The 14,403-nt window shown below is 36.8% G+C and overlaps 1 protein-coding gene across 2 annotated transcripts in view; it reads right to left on the reverse strand.

Annotated features, from left to right (window-relative positions):
* Positions 1 to 778: 778 nt before the first annotated feature.
* Positions 779 to 14,403, reverse strand: part of tent4a (terminal nucleotidyltransferase 4A) — a 29,484-nt gene continuing 15,859 nt past the window's right edge. The window contains exons 7-13 of one of the 2 annotated variants that reach the window (XM_056479765.1): positions 12,493 to 12,706; positions 10,632 to 10,758; positions 10,428 to 10,534; positions 9,561 to 9,742; positions 6,560 to 6,700; positions 6,288 to 6,443; positions 779 to 3,133 (exon numbers count right to left, since the gene is read on the reverse strand). In XM_056479765.1, coding sequence (XP_056335740.1) covers positions 2,987 to 3,133; positions 6,288 to 6,443; positions 6,560 to 6,700; positions 9,561 to 9,742; positions 10,428 to 10,534; positions 10,632 to 10,758; positions 12,493 to 12,706 — 1,074 coding nt within the window. In that variant the 3' untranslated portion in view covers positions 779 to 2,986. The remainder of the gene's footprint in view (positions 3,134 to 6,287; positions 6,444 to 6,559; positions 6,701 to 9,560; positions 9,743 to 10,427; positions 10,535 to 10,631; positions 10,759 to 12,492; positions 12,707 to 14,403) is intronic. The other variant, XM_056479766.1, reaches the window with a different exon arrangement.

The raw sequence follows: 14,403 nt of genomic DNA on the forward strand, positions 1-14,403 counted from the left end.
ACGGCCAACTTTAGCCCGCGGGCCCTGGTTTGGGCGTCTCAGATCTAGGGAGTGCCTAGCTTAAATTCTAAAATAGTAGTAGAAATAATAATAATAATAATTAATAAGAAGTGATCAAAGTCCTGTGAAGAGATGATGCCAACCATTGAGGACTTCTAGAGGTGTCTCCATAACCCTGGACCAGGCCGTATCCCGAGCAGATGCAGTGGCGGTCATGGAAGAGTGGAGAGCATGAGACTGATTCCTGACCCAGTGGCAGATGAGTCCCCGCATTTATCCTGTGGACCAGCCTGAACACCCACCGGTAACCTACTCACACTTGAAGTTTCTCCATGATGGACGTCCAGTGTTCTCCAGCCTCAGGCGCCTAGACTGCAGCTCTGCACGAGAAGTTTGGCCAGAGGAGAAATGACCGTACCCAAACGAGCCTGGTTTCTCTTGAGATTTTTTTCTTCACTTTCTTCAATTGGTGAAGTTTTGTTCCACGCCACTGGCTTGCTTAGTTTGGGACTTGTGGAGCTGCTCAGATGGATTTGCTCTTCAGTGCTTGGACTTTCACCAGTGAAAATTAAACCACACTGAACTGAATTGAACTTTAACTCAATTAAATTAACTCAAACTTCTGCTATGCTGCTTTGACAATCTACATTGTAAAAGCGCTGTAGAAATAAACATGAATTGAATTATTATTAATAATAATAATAACAACAACAACAACAACAACAACAACAACAACAACAACAAACCAATTCATACAAACCCCAAAAAACTGTATGCATGGTTTTAAGATGTTTATTTAAAAAATAAAATAGAAAAAAAAATACATAAAAATATTGAAGGAAAACAAAAACAATTCCTCCGTCTGACCTCTTGGATGCTGGGTGGCCACAATGAAGTCTTTCAGTATAATAATTGACAAGTTCAGAGTGCTTTTGGCCACTGCGACATAACAGACGTCAGCAAAAAAAGGGGGGTTTACATTTAAAATCCATCACTGATATTCAATGAGGAGTCTCACGCTGTATCTAGCAGTACATCACCACAAAGGTCAAACCATCACAGAGTGAAACACCTTTCCACACACACACACCTCCGATGAAAAGCAGAGCCATTTCCATTCAGACAAATCGAAGGAGGGGAGGGGGAAGAGTTGCCTCAACGTCTGACCCATTCGCAAAAGATGCTGGTTCTATCTAAAAGCAGAAACTGCAATTAGAGTTACATTTGCCCTATTGCATTGATAGGCAGGCGAGTCAAGAGTTACAAGGACAATCCGTATATAGTCTTAGACTTTGTAAAGCACGTCACGCAAGTTTGTGGCCATCAAAGTCCTCCAATACGGAACGCATGTCATGGTTGTAGTGTTGGAACAGCAGTAAATGTAGTCCGGTTGATCTCAAAGAGGGAATATTAACTCCAGACAAGACGTCCGGTTGCTTATCCCTCCATTAAAACTGAACTTGCAAACAGGAACTGTTCACATGTACCTCGACGCGTCGCTCTCAGATCTGGATGGTCTTGACAAGATTTTACAAGCAAAACGACTGTCATGAGGGACGCAGGAAGAGAGATCCTCAACTTCACTTGCATAGTAACAATATAACCTGTATGCCTGTGACGTTCTGAGCAACAGCAATACAGTTTTAGTGTGCCATATACGAAAACAAAATATACAATACATACAGTACAGGTCATTACCAAAAAGGCATATATTAGCGCAAGTACCTGGCAATAAATGCACGTCAAGATTCCAGAAAGGAATCAAAATAAATTCCCTTTCTCTGCCATGTCTGATTCGGGTGCCTGTTCAGAAGTCGAAAGGTCCGATTTGGGCACCTTGCATAAAGCTGCACTGATCTGGAGTCCGCTCGCACGTTCATTAGAGCTTCCCTAAAATTGTGTCTCACACTTACCTACAGCGATTTAAAATGGACACACACATATAAACGAATGCGCATTCAGACTTTTCTGATGTTACGAGTCCAACGCCACAACAACAACCTTAAAGACAGACGACCGAACGAGACGAATAAAAGCAACAGTTCCTGATGTGGGAACACAAAGTGGGAAATGGCGACACCTGTAGGCAGAGTGTCGTTTTGTCAGTTCTTTTTTTTTGCAAGATCTACACTGGCTGCTTTTAACTCGCGCTTCATCCAGGTGCAATTTATGCTGCGAAAAAGGGGGAAGAGGGAATATAAACTCTCACAAAACAGTTTTAAAACAGACTTTTTCCCTTAAGGAGCCTGTCTGACAGGATCTGTAAACGATGAGCAAAATTAAAAACGTTACAAAAATAAAAACATTTGTACAAAAACAAACAAACAAACAAAAAAAAAAAAAGAAAGTCAGACATAAATCAAATTTAAATACGTTTCCAGAGAGAACAAAAGAAAATTAAGAGTTATTGCACAAAAAAAACTAAGTAAAGTTTGCGTGATGTGTACAGTCAATACGGTGGAAGTCTCTGGAAGCATCTCGAGTGCAGGATTTGAAGCCAGCGTCTCACACACACACACATACATACATAAACACACATCCTCACCCAACACCACAAACAAACACTTGTAATCCACTGAATCAAGTTTGTCCAGCATGTGAAGGGTGTCCCGTTTTGACTGAAAATCTGAAGACAACACACACACACACACATACATACACAAAAAAAGAAGAAAAAAAAAAAAGGAACGTTTCACCTGCCAACCTGAAAGTTGTGGAGTAGACGCCCGAAAAACAGTTCCTGCTCTCGAAGCTTCCTCGGGAAGATTGCACAGGTCAAAAAGAAAGTCAACATTAACATGCACAGATTCAGTGGCAGACTGAACTACTTAGCACCACCAATCACCACAACTACTGAAGGAGGAGCTGGGTTCAAACGCTGGTCTGTCTGCGCTCTCAGCATCAGTAGGAGGGCTCAATGAGTTCTCATCGGGTTAGGATGGGACCAGATGGGTGGGAAAGGAAGCGAGTGAAGGGGAAAGTGTCTTTATCTGCTGACGCTTGCCGGCAAACTGTCCCTCTTCCTGCGGCGCCACGTGTTGCGGTTGTACTGGAAGTGGCCTCGGTTGGAAAGGACGGGACTGTGCACTACGGCGGGATTGTGGAAGCCCTTTAGAGGGAACTTGGGACCTGCCTGAAGAAGAGAAGACAAAACAGGATAGCTTAGGATGATGCTAGGATCTTGAGAAACAGGCATTACCATTTTAGATTTTAAAGATGCAGTAGGTGATTGTCTTCAGAAACGTTTTTTTGTTGTGCTGGTTTAAAGTCTCTTCACGCTCCTATAGTAACGATCTAGATGTATTTATATGTATTTTTATATCAAATTAAAATTGTCAGCTGATAATTTCCAGAATTCTGATAAGTAGCTCAAAGGGAGTCAACAAACGTAGATTTGTACTTCTGCACAGCCGTTCATGCATATCTGCCGTTTGAGTGTGCACACTCGCCTCATTCACATGGACACGAGAGAAAGAGTGACAGCGGTAAAAAACTTTAAAATCCTGGATACTATTGGAGTTACTTTTGCACGCTGGAGGAAGGATGACACCATGACTGAAGGATTTCTTTTAGACAGGTAATAATGTGTTTTTAAAACTATTTTAGTCACGCAAAGCTTACGTAAATTATGTTGTTTTACAAATGGGTTATATACACAGAAGTGTTATTCAGCTACTGAAATCTTCTGGCGAAAGATTGATGCGACTTTAATTTCATAAGGGACCTTTTACAGCATCGATAACGTAGATTTTTGTTTAGTTTAACAACAAAACATAAGTAAATCGCACTTCACAATTTCGCCTAGCCTGCTTTACTGTGCAAAAGTTGGTTTTAGTCATCACATCGGTTCATTTTTTTAACAATAACAACCTGTGATGCGCTCCCTATATTGTTTACCACGCTACTTTAAATATTCTGTCTGAAATAGCATGCAAGTATGGCTTAGTAATAAGTGTAATTCCTGCACCTCGCCGGCAAAACACTAAGCATACAGTAGTCACTGTAGGACAAAGCGTGTGAGAGGGAGACCAGCGATCCTTGCATGCATGAAATATTGCACATTATGACAATTTTTGCTTGCTAAACAACTGCGTGTTAGATAAAACAGTTTTTCATTAGTAATTGAAGTATTATAAAGTACAGTAAAGCTTTTTATAACTGGCGAATGACATGAACTAGTGGGTTTTCTACTGTCACCTTTACCTTTGGATGGCAAAGGTGGGACTGTGTTTCAAAGATATTATGCTAAGCGGTTAGCATTTTGAAGATCACCTACTGCATCTCTAAAATGTAAAATGTTTATCTAAACGCACAACCATTTAGAAGACAGTGGACTGTTTTTTGTAAGCTTTTACAAGAATGTTTACATCGTAAACAAGCTAAGAGTGATGCTTCTAGAGCATTCAATAATCTGACAGTTTTAATTTTTAACAATGTATTAATCAAATGTTACCTGGCAATATAATTTAATGGGCCAGTGCGGACCTCACATGAATTAAATTACATTAGGATTCATATGAAAAGGTAAATACTGAATGCTCATTTTAGTCCAAAATAACTGAATAAGGCATTAAGTTTACTAATAAAACCTTATTGTAAAGGATTTAAAAAAATAAATTAATTAATTAAACAGGATATATTTAAATGGTGAATATCGTGATGGTAAGGACATTAATGTTGTGAAAGATTTTCATTTATTTTTAATAAATGCATCCTGGAAACTTGTTTAACAAATTAAATCACTCATTAAACCATTTGATAAATTAAAACGGACTAACTATTGAGAATTTTATGGATTATTAAATTAACGTTAGACAGTGATTGGTTTTTGCATAAACTACACTGAAGATATTAATTTTAGTCATATTTTGCAGGTTGTCAGATTTCTCAAATAGTATTGGTGAGCCTAATGGTGCGTTCACACAAGACGTGGATGAAGCATCAAGCGTCAGCGATTTACATGTTGAATCAATCCAAAGACGCGAATAGAATAGGCACATTTGATGCACGAATCACTCGAGTTGAAAAATCTGAACTTTTGCAGACATTGGCACTGCCTTAACCAATCAGAAGCTTGGTCTAGTCTGGGCATGATTATGATGCAACACCTGTTGTTGGCGTCTCTGGGGGAAATCCCCCTGTTGACATGGAACAACCGCTCATTAAACTGGGCTAAGCTCAGTAGAAAGCCTCCATCATCCAGGTATAGTTTTTGGAGGAGTTTATGAACCCAGAGCTGGGTGCACCGCGGAAAAAAAATCTAGTGAACTTAGACATGGCAGCGAATGAATCTACGTCGCTTTTCAGCCTTCCTAAAGCACAAAGCCCAGTTTAGGGCTGCACAATAGATTGTTTGAGCATAGATATCGTAATGTCTGTGTCCGTAAGTCACATCGCAAGATGTGCAATCTGTTGAGATGGGTTAGTTTAACCAGAATCCACAGGTCAAAACAAATGTTTTGAGGACTGATCGCAGAATTTAACCATTAAAGAGTGAAAGTTAAAAATGTTCATGTGTACAAGGCCTATGTGAGCTTTTTAAAGGGTTTGAAGCATTTTAAGAGAACATAAATAAGTTTAATAAAGATACATTATTGAATTATTTATATGATAAAAACTATGCAATGCTCTTGCATTTGATTACTCAATTTCCGTACCTGAATACTCCTAGACGCTCCTCAGAAACCCATAAAGCATCGTTTATTTCACTTTAATATTTGCTCCATTGGGTTTATTATTGACTGCAGTTTGTTTATTATATGTATATGATAAATTACATAAAATATAATTATATTTCACTCCCATACAAAAGCATCCCAATCAGAGTAATGACTTTTTAAATAGAGCTATTTAAGTCATCTGGTAAAATTATACATATTTTTATGCGTCAAAGTTAACATGGATTTTATAAGAACTGTAACTATTTAACTGGGCTATTTAGTACTGTGATATTTTTGCACCCTACATTATTTATTTATTTATATTTATATCAGTTTTAAATTAAATTCTCTCCCCAATATAGTTGATGAAGATATATTGTTGATACAGAGGTAGAGTACGCTATTAAAAAGAGAAATTATTATTATTATTATTATTATTATGTGCCAGTATAAATATTGTGCCAGCAGCAGTTCACTTAATGGCCACCGATGTCGCCAAAATCCAGCCGTCACATCAAATATCAAGTCATCAAAAGTCTTTACTATGAAGTCTTGAAGCAGGGGAGGTTGGGTTCACTAACATGACACTCACAGCATGTAGAGGAGAGCAGACACAGGACAGCCTACCTTGGGATGGTGGTGGGGACTGGGTAGAGGGCTGGGGGGAGCTGGGGGGACTGCAGGGGGGGGCATGTGGAGGTATGGGGGAGGTCCATCTGCCATACACACCTGTCTGCCAGGTAGAGCGTGGAGAGAAAGATTGCCTGGGATTGACACTCTCGCCTGGACAAAACACAGAGAGATGGGAAGTTAGAATTTAGTTAGAAAGGGAAGTTAGAGATTTGTAAAAAAATTATTAAATCATCAAAATGAGATTTAAGCCAACAGTCCTCTCTCACCTGGGTGACTGGAGGCATGCCGAGTGCTGCCGCGATGCTGGCTTTGCCCATCTGAAGCGCTGGTGGCAAGGGCCCCGGAGCAAGAATCTGGAGAGGGAAGGGGGCTACAGGTGGAGCGACATACGGTGTGGAGTCAGAGTCCTGAAGAAGCAGAAGTCAGATATGTGAGACATATCTAAAGCAAATGACCCTTATAGACTATTTATTATCTTATTTGATTCATCAGCTTCTCGTGGTTTACATGTATGATATTTGATACAGTAAAATCACGTTGCTTCAAAAAAAAAAAATCAATCTAAGAAATCGGGTTTCTGCAGGTTTCAGTCAAATAAGACCTTATTAATGCCTTATTAACAGACTATTAATGAAATTTCTTGTACAGACTTATGTTTACATAACTTAATATACAGAATTTAATAAAGTTACACAGAGCTAAAGCCAAGGATTTTTTCTAAAGGCCCAGTTAGTCCAACAGAAATGTTTTTTACTTGACGGATAAAAAAAATAAAAAAATAAATAAAATAAAAAAAAATCTAGTTAGTTATTTTAGCCACATATTTTAACACACCCTCTATAAAAAATAAAAAAACACCTTACAATAAACTGCCCTGCCCACACAAACATGGGTGTTTTTAAAACCACACATTTTTTTTTCTATGCGGTTCCATTGTTTGTCCATACAAAGACACATTGTCAGTTGACTGAAACCGCAGGGTGAAAATTTTCCAAAACTTCAGGTACAGTATGGTCGTGTGGACGATAAAACCAGAGTTTTAGCCAGAGGACATCAGTATGTGTGCAGTTTTATGCTTTCTGATTGGCCAACACAGCTGGATTCACTCCAAACACGGAAGACTTGAATGCAACAAATATTGCACATTCACAGCAAATGTGTTGTGTATTCTACATTGTTTAACCGCGGGACGGTAATCCATCTCTGTACTCATGCTTGCATTGGCTTGAATGCAATTTATTTGTAAAATATATTCCCTGTTTGATGCAAACTCATTATAAAAGTGTCATTGCCACCTGTTGGTCCGGTGTGCTCATTAAATACATTATGGTGTATTTTTATGTGGACATATATATATATATTTTTAAAAGTCCCGTGAAGTGCTTTGAAATGTACTTTTTTTATTGGATGTTTGACGTAAATGAAACAATGAGAGGGTTGGACAGTGTAGCTCCTCCCCTTTAAAAAAACAAAACAGCCAATAGAGTCGTTTCATTACAGCTTTGCCAGTCAGTGGTTGAGCTCAAGTGCATCAAATGAAAAGCAAATGAGAAGCACATTGAAGGGGGTGGGGCACGTCAGATACTAGAGAGCATTTGATTGGTTATGATGTGATGAGAAACTAGTGCGAGGTGATTTGAATAAAACTGTTAAAGCATTTGGGGCGAAAGTGAAACAAGCTTTATATGTTTTTATCAGTTTTAGATCTTCTAAATGCAAATTTTGCCACTGTTTTGGGGCACTCCAGCTTATAGATATAATACTGATGCTAACATCTAAAAAACATTATTTTAATTTCATGGGACCTTAATTAAAGCGGAGAAAACAGTATTATAAAAATACCCGTTTGGACATGGCCTGAAATGTATGCACAACAGTCTGTCCAGGTCAGTGTCCTCACCATATATGGTCTACATTCCATAGATGAGGGAAATGTTAACAAATGTTATTGTAAGGAAGATAATTAAACCGTGTCGGTAAATAGAGTTATAAATTAAATGTGTTATTGAGATGGATTGTTAGTGACCAGGTGTTGCCCTGATTGGACACTTTTACATGGAAATAAGAAAATTAAAAACCCTTTTAAAATTAAACCTACAATACAATATTTTATCAAAATTAAGACCTAAAATTTTATATTTAAAACTCAAGACATTAAGGCTCAATCCCAATTCTATTTTTGTACCCCTACCCTTTCCACTTGGCCCTTAAAACAGTGTGAAGGGGAAGGGCTCCAAAATTTACCCCTAAGAAATGGGACAGCACAGCAACATCTGCACACGTCATTGCAATCTCATGCTTCACATCGCGACTGCTGTAGTAATTCCAGTTGCGTTTTTTTTTGGTATTTATCATCAAAAAATAAAATCACTGAAGGCATACATTACATTTTCATAATGATATAATGTGGCAATAAGATCGTAACTATCCTGCGCATTTACACAGTAGCCATATTAATCTATGTAAACACACCAAAAATAACACTAACATTATAGCAGACACTGTAAAAAGCCCATTCTCACCCACTAGACTTTTCTGACAGGGTATTTGAGTGTCATTGAGTGTCAGAATGTTGTGGGCCTGCTATACAAGAGTTTTTATTGTGGATTAAAGATAGCAAAATTTAGCTGTTTTTATTTTAGCATTTTTTTTGTTAAAGCATGATGGTAAAACATAAACGCGGTTATGAATGTATTAAAACACATGCTTGTTTGTTGTAAAAATTCATAATAATGACAAAAATAAGAAATAAAATACTAATTTGTGGATCTCCTTACTTCAAGGTGCAGCTATCCTGCCGTTGTGGCTTTTGTATTCTGGGAAATTTTCTTACCCCTTGGTTTCGAGTGTGGTCCTGAAAAATCTCCATTTGAGGTGCTATCTACCCCTTCCCCTTAGGCCTAAGCATTCAAGCTAAAGAGAATTGGGACAGGTAAGGGGAAGGGCTAAGGGGTAGAATTGGGCCTAAGACTTTGTAAGACCTTGCAGACACCCTGAATCAACTTAATCCAAGTTGATTCAGTCAAGTAAGAGTCTATCATAGAAATTATATTACTAGTTAAATCTAAAAAAAAAAAAAAAAAAAAAAGTTTATGCAAAAGAATAAACTGAAAAACAAATTGGATGTGGTCTTTACAACTGTGCTAAAATATGCGGCACATTTTAAGTTAAGCAAATGTTGCCAATTTAGAAAAAAAGTTCAAAGTTCAAATATGATCCTTAAGCCTCATACATTTAAATGAACAAAAACAAAAGATCTATGCTCACGATATCACTGCCTGACAGTGAGGATGCAGATGAAGCAGAGGAGTGCTGTTGAGGACTGGACAGAGACATCGGAGAGTCTGCGCTGTGAGGAGAAACAGAATCCCTCTGCTGCTGCTCCTCCACACCTACACCCAGCAGTGAGCCCGTCTCCACCTGATCCACAGGCTCCTTATGAGAAGAACCTGCATGCAAAAGGCAAAGTCATCAGCCATAACACTATCAGCAGTCATATGAAACATTAACTTGATGAATAATCTAAACTACGCAACAATTATCATTTATGATAGGAAACACAACCAGAGCCTAAAAAGTAACATTCTTCTACATTTGCTAATAGCCAGTGACTCAAGAAACAATTGATTAGGATTACCATTACAAAAGATAACATACTTTGGTCATATTTTATTTTAAATGTAGAATTCATGCTATTAACAAACCATTAACTAAGACTTTTAGCTCAAACTGTTAATTATTTGCTTATTAATAGCTATTAAGGTAGCGGTTGGGTTAAAGTATTGGGTAGAATTAGAATTGTAAAATTAGATAATATTAAATAAGTGCTTATAAAAAGTTAATATCTTAATAATAGGCAGGTAACAAGCCAGTAGTAAATGGTGCGTGTTGTTACTTAAAATAGTGACCCCATATTTTCTTATGAATAACCTTTAGGTGACAAAATAATATTAAAAAAATTAAATAAAATCTCACTGCCAATAGGAAACAAACTGATATTATTAGAAACTTGTGATGTTCTGGTCTAGTTTTCATGTCTTATGTGACATACAGTGATTACCAAGTGTTCATAGGCTCAGTCAACATTAGGGTTCACTGTAAAGCATTGAGGCATTGCTTTTTCTGAAGACGTACCTGGGTTCCTCTCAATACGCGAGTTGTGTCTGCCACCCCACTTCTTTATGATCCACTCCCTGTAGTCAATGACCTCCTGGGTGACCTTAATTATGCGGCCCAAAGTGCTGAGTAGACAAAAGAAATGACATGCATTTAGAAAAAAACTGAAGTAATTTTAGAGAATCCGAGTTAAATATACCTGCAAGCACAAAAGCGTTGTACCTGTCACTGTCTTTGTTGGGGTAAGAACGTGCGAGAGGTGAAACGGCGTGACTCAGTATTATGTACGCATAGTCAAACGCCTCCTTCACCTGCATGGCACCATAAGAGCTTCTGCCCACATCATTACCTGAACAAAATGAAAAACAATCAATAAATAAATGATACTATTTATTGGGAACAAAAAAGAAAAGAAAACAGAAGAGGAAACTGTGATACCAAAAAGTAAATAACAGTAAGGTCAAACATCTCATGTTCTTAAGCAATTATTTTTTTAAAGCATCACATCTACAATGCCTCTCTTTAAAAGCTAGGGTCCGTTCTTCGTAGCTCGCTTAAATAATCTAAGATGATTTGACAGATTCTGGATCTTTTAATCTTGATAACTGATCTCTGGCTAATTTAGTTCTTCAAACAAGTTTGTGAATCAGATTAAAATGTCTGGATGAATTGATCTGAGATCGCTGCGGGTTGTGAAGGACAGATCTATTGATCCTCGAAATCATGATTAGCAATGCAACGATTGGTTGACGGCACAGAAGCATAATGACATAATTTGATTAATATTAAATTATCCATGCGAGCTAAATTACATAAAATTCATTGTAAACCGTTTGTTAAATATGATACGCAATAACTTTCCATTTTTGTTGTGGGCTGCATGCTTTCAAGAGTATTTAGAAATTTATTTAGTCTTACAGTTAGAGCGGATTTTTTTTAGTAGCCATAGTAGTATTATTGTAGCCGGTTTCTTAATCGATGTGAAGAATAACTAGATGTTTACAAAAGCATTTTGATATTGGTAAAGGCGTCTGCAACTTTTGTGAGGCATCTAATCACCGTCATATTAACTGTAAAGACATGTTCATGACTGCAAAAATGTATTATTCCTTTATATATATATAATGCTGTGCATGTCTATTATCATACACAAGTAGGCCACTAATGCGATTGTATGCGTTTGTATCTAAAAAGTTCATACCAATAAATTTTCTCTTTGAACCACCAGGTGGCAGATTGCATAAGTTTTATTTATTAATATATTTATTTATGAATGAATGAAATCAATTTATATATATATATATATATATATATATATATATATATATATATATATATATATATATATATATATATATATATATATATATATATATATATATATATATATATATAAAGTTATAATATATATATTTACTATTTTCCCAAGTGTATATAGCTACTGTTATATCAGCATTTGGTACATACTTTTAGTATTACCTTTGCTTGAACTGACCCGATCTAATCCGGTTTATATGAAATGAGCCTGCTCCCTAGCAGGTTTGAGCTACCAGAACTTTTGCTATGACAACAACTCTTGGATCAGTTTTGAAAAACAACATGCTTCAATGTACAAAATGAATAAAAAAAAATCCCAAATTAATACTAAGTTTGTAGATAATTTAATTTATTTAGCAACTCCAAGCACAAACTTCTTCACCACTGTTCCTTCATGCGATTACTCACCCCCTGTTGTTACAAATACAATTAAACACTTTTTGTCGATGTTTAACCATTCAAGACTGTTTGAGAGTAGAAAAACTATCAGATTATATAACCCATTTCTAAAAAAAACAAAAAACAAAGTTGTTTTCGCAACAACTTAAGTCCTCGCATGTGCCAATAGACCATTAGCCAGATATTCGTATACTTAGAATAATGCTAACACCATACACTATCACAAATCTGTGTGTAATAACAATAATAACAACAATAATAATAATAATAATAATAATAATAATAATAGGCATTTTAGGTTCCCATTTGGATTTAGAAGCGATCACATCTGAAAGGTTTATCTGGTTTTCTCCTTCCTACAAAGTACCTGGAAGAAGAGGGTCCTCAATACACAGCATGGAGGGCCTGTAGCCATTGCTCATGGCCTTCATGATGTCTTCTTTAGCCATATAAGCGCCGCCATTCTTTATTCTGATGCCCGTCTTCAGGTAATTGAAGTGTCTTCCGTACAGCTCAAAGAACTCGATGAGCAGAATACCAAGGTTCATGTTAGGATTCCTAGTATCAATTCTTGGGTGTAACTGTGGGTGTAAGTAAAAAACAAATTATAATAAAAAAAAAGCAGGCAAGACAGCTGATGCAGCCAAACAAGGGTAGTAAAATATGCCTGACATGTAATGACAAATCTTTAATTGAGATGAGAACAAGTTATTTTTAAAACAATCCGGTTCTTTCCTACGTCTTAAATGTTTTGCTTGATCCAATTAATAAAAACGAGTTTCATTATTTAATTGATGGCTACCTTTCAAAAGTTTGATGGGTTAACTTTTCGATAATTAAATTAGCCAAATAAAGGCACTGCAGTTTTACAGTAACAAATTAAAGTCTCTTTAGTACATGTTATCATGGTTTCCACTACATTCATTCTTCCATGAAGGGGCACCGCACCAAAATTAATTCCCGCCACGGCTGTATTATAGCTTCTCATTCAAACTTTCAGTTTTTGCGGTTTTATTTTTAGCGGGTTATAAAAATAAATAAATATTTGCACCAAAACCTATTAAAATGTATGTGAATTTTAACAGACCTAACTTTTCTGTAATCGTAGTAGTGCTGTGCATTATTTGTTTAACCCTTTAAGGTTACATGCTGACTGACTGATGGACAGGACTGCGCGATGCGTGATGCCAGCAAACACAACGTAGCTTTCAGTTATGATTACCACAGTTTTCATAATTATACTTTATTTATAGGTAAAGGTCTATGGTTCTGCATACAATGACTTCATCTTGCTGGAGTCACTTTCACTTCAGGATGCATCAATGCCATTCTGTAGGTCTATTGGGGACATTTATAAATATTCCTATGAAATCTTATAAATGAGACACTCATTAAATAAATGCACTAAATCGCACTTCAGTAGCGTTTATTTGTGTGTGTGCAAGTTTTGTGCATAAACAGAGGAAATCAGCAAGCAAGTAGAGATTCGCATGCTTGTATGGACATTTCTCTGAAATCAAACTTTGTATTATACCATTTCTACTAAGACCCAACTTTCACTCAGGTCTTGATGCCCAATTCCGATTTGTTGCCTATATCTGACTTTTTTTGCCTGTCCGTTTACACGTTCTTTTAATTGTGACCCTAATGATCTAATTCATGCGTTTACACTTGCCATACAATTTACAAAGTCGCACAGGTGGGTTCTAGCATCTGCGCCACAATGGAAAAATTTGTCTTGCTTTTAGCTCTGCGAAATATGTGAAGTTCGCCCAACTTTAAAATGATGCGGAGGGAAAGGGCCGTTGTCGCAGCTTGAACCTATGGTTTTATATATGGTGTCCTCCACCATTCAGAGGAATTTGTGGATGCGAGAGATTTCTGGTCTGGTGGGAGCAAATTGTGGCAACTGACCACTTTCCTTCTCCATGTTTGCTCTGTCGTTGTCGTTTGAATGGCACTTTAATCCAAAAAGATTGAACAAAAGGACCAAAATAAATGAGCTACACGAAGTAGAAATTTCCCAGAAAGAGCAGGTATATCAATGTCACTTTTAAAATTTCTGCATAAACGGCTTGACAGGAAATACAATATTTTATAATATTTTTTAACTTAAATTTATTTTTTAAAAAAACCTTTAGGATGGCAGGATCAATGATGACAATTATTGTATTACAAGTCTGTAAGACTTATTTGAGATAATATTTAGGTTATTTACTAAAATATATCATTTAAATCGTTCATGGAGCTGAATGCATAATGCATGTCTGTATAAAAA

This window comes from Danio aesculapii, chromosome 19 (genome assembly GCF_903798145.1).
Source record: "Danio aesculapii chromosome 19, fDanAes4.1, whole genome shotgun sequence".
Classification (NCBI taxonomy): Eukaryota; Metazoa; Chordata; class Actinopteri; order Cypriniformes; family Danionidae; genus Danio; species Danio aesculapii.